At 68.6% G+C, this 357-nt stretch overlaps 1 protein-coding gene across 1 annotated transcript in view; it reads right to left on the minus strand.

The window, feature by feature from the left end:
* Positions 1–357, minus strand: part of MAFA (v-maf avian musculoaponeurotic fibrosarcoma oncogene homolog A) — a 6,339-nt gene that overhangs the window by 4,978 nt on the left and 1,004 nt on the right. Inside the window, exon 2 of the mRNA XM_014538684.1 lies at positions 58–143. Within this exon, the coding sequence (XP_014394170.1) occupies positions 58–143 (86 nt within the window). The remainder of the gene's footprint in view (positions 1–57; positions 144–357) is intronic.

Here is a 357-nt window from a genome sequence, read left to right on the forward strand (position 1 = left end):
AGCATGGGCTGGGCCAAGGGGCCTGCGTCCCCAGCTCTGACAGGGCTGCCCCTTTACCTGGGCCGAGGGCAGGCAGAGCAACCCCAACTCCAGGCAGCGGGCGGAGCTGCTGGCTCCCAGACCAGGTGGAGCCCCTCCCTCCTCTGCAGGGAACGGGAAACACCCTAAAGGCCCGTGCCCTCCGGACCTCGGACTCGGCCTGTCACACCAGACAGGTCCTGGGCCGTGACCAGGGACAGTGACCAATGACCAGACGCTGCGTTGCTGGATCAGCCATTGGCTTGGCTCCCGTCACCTTCGGGGCTGGTGCGGAGACCCCTCCTCGCAGGGGGCCTGGGGGAAGCAGGGCTCCGGGGT

This window comes from Myotis brandtii, unplaced genomic scaffold (genome assembly GCF_000412655.1).
Source record: "Myotis brandtii unplaced genomic scaffold, ASM41265v1 scaffold1956, whole genome shotgun sequence".
Taxonomy (NCBI): Eukaryota; Metazoa; Chordata; class Mammalia; order Chiroptera; family Vespertilionidae; genus Myotis; species Myotis brandtii.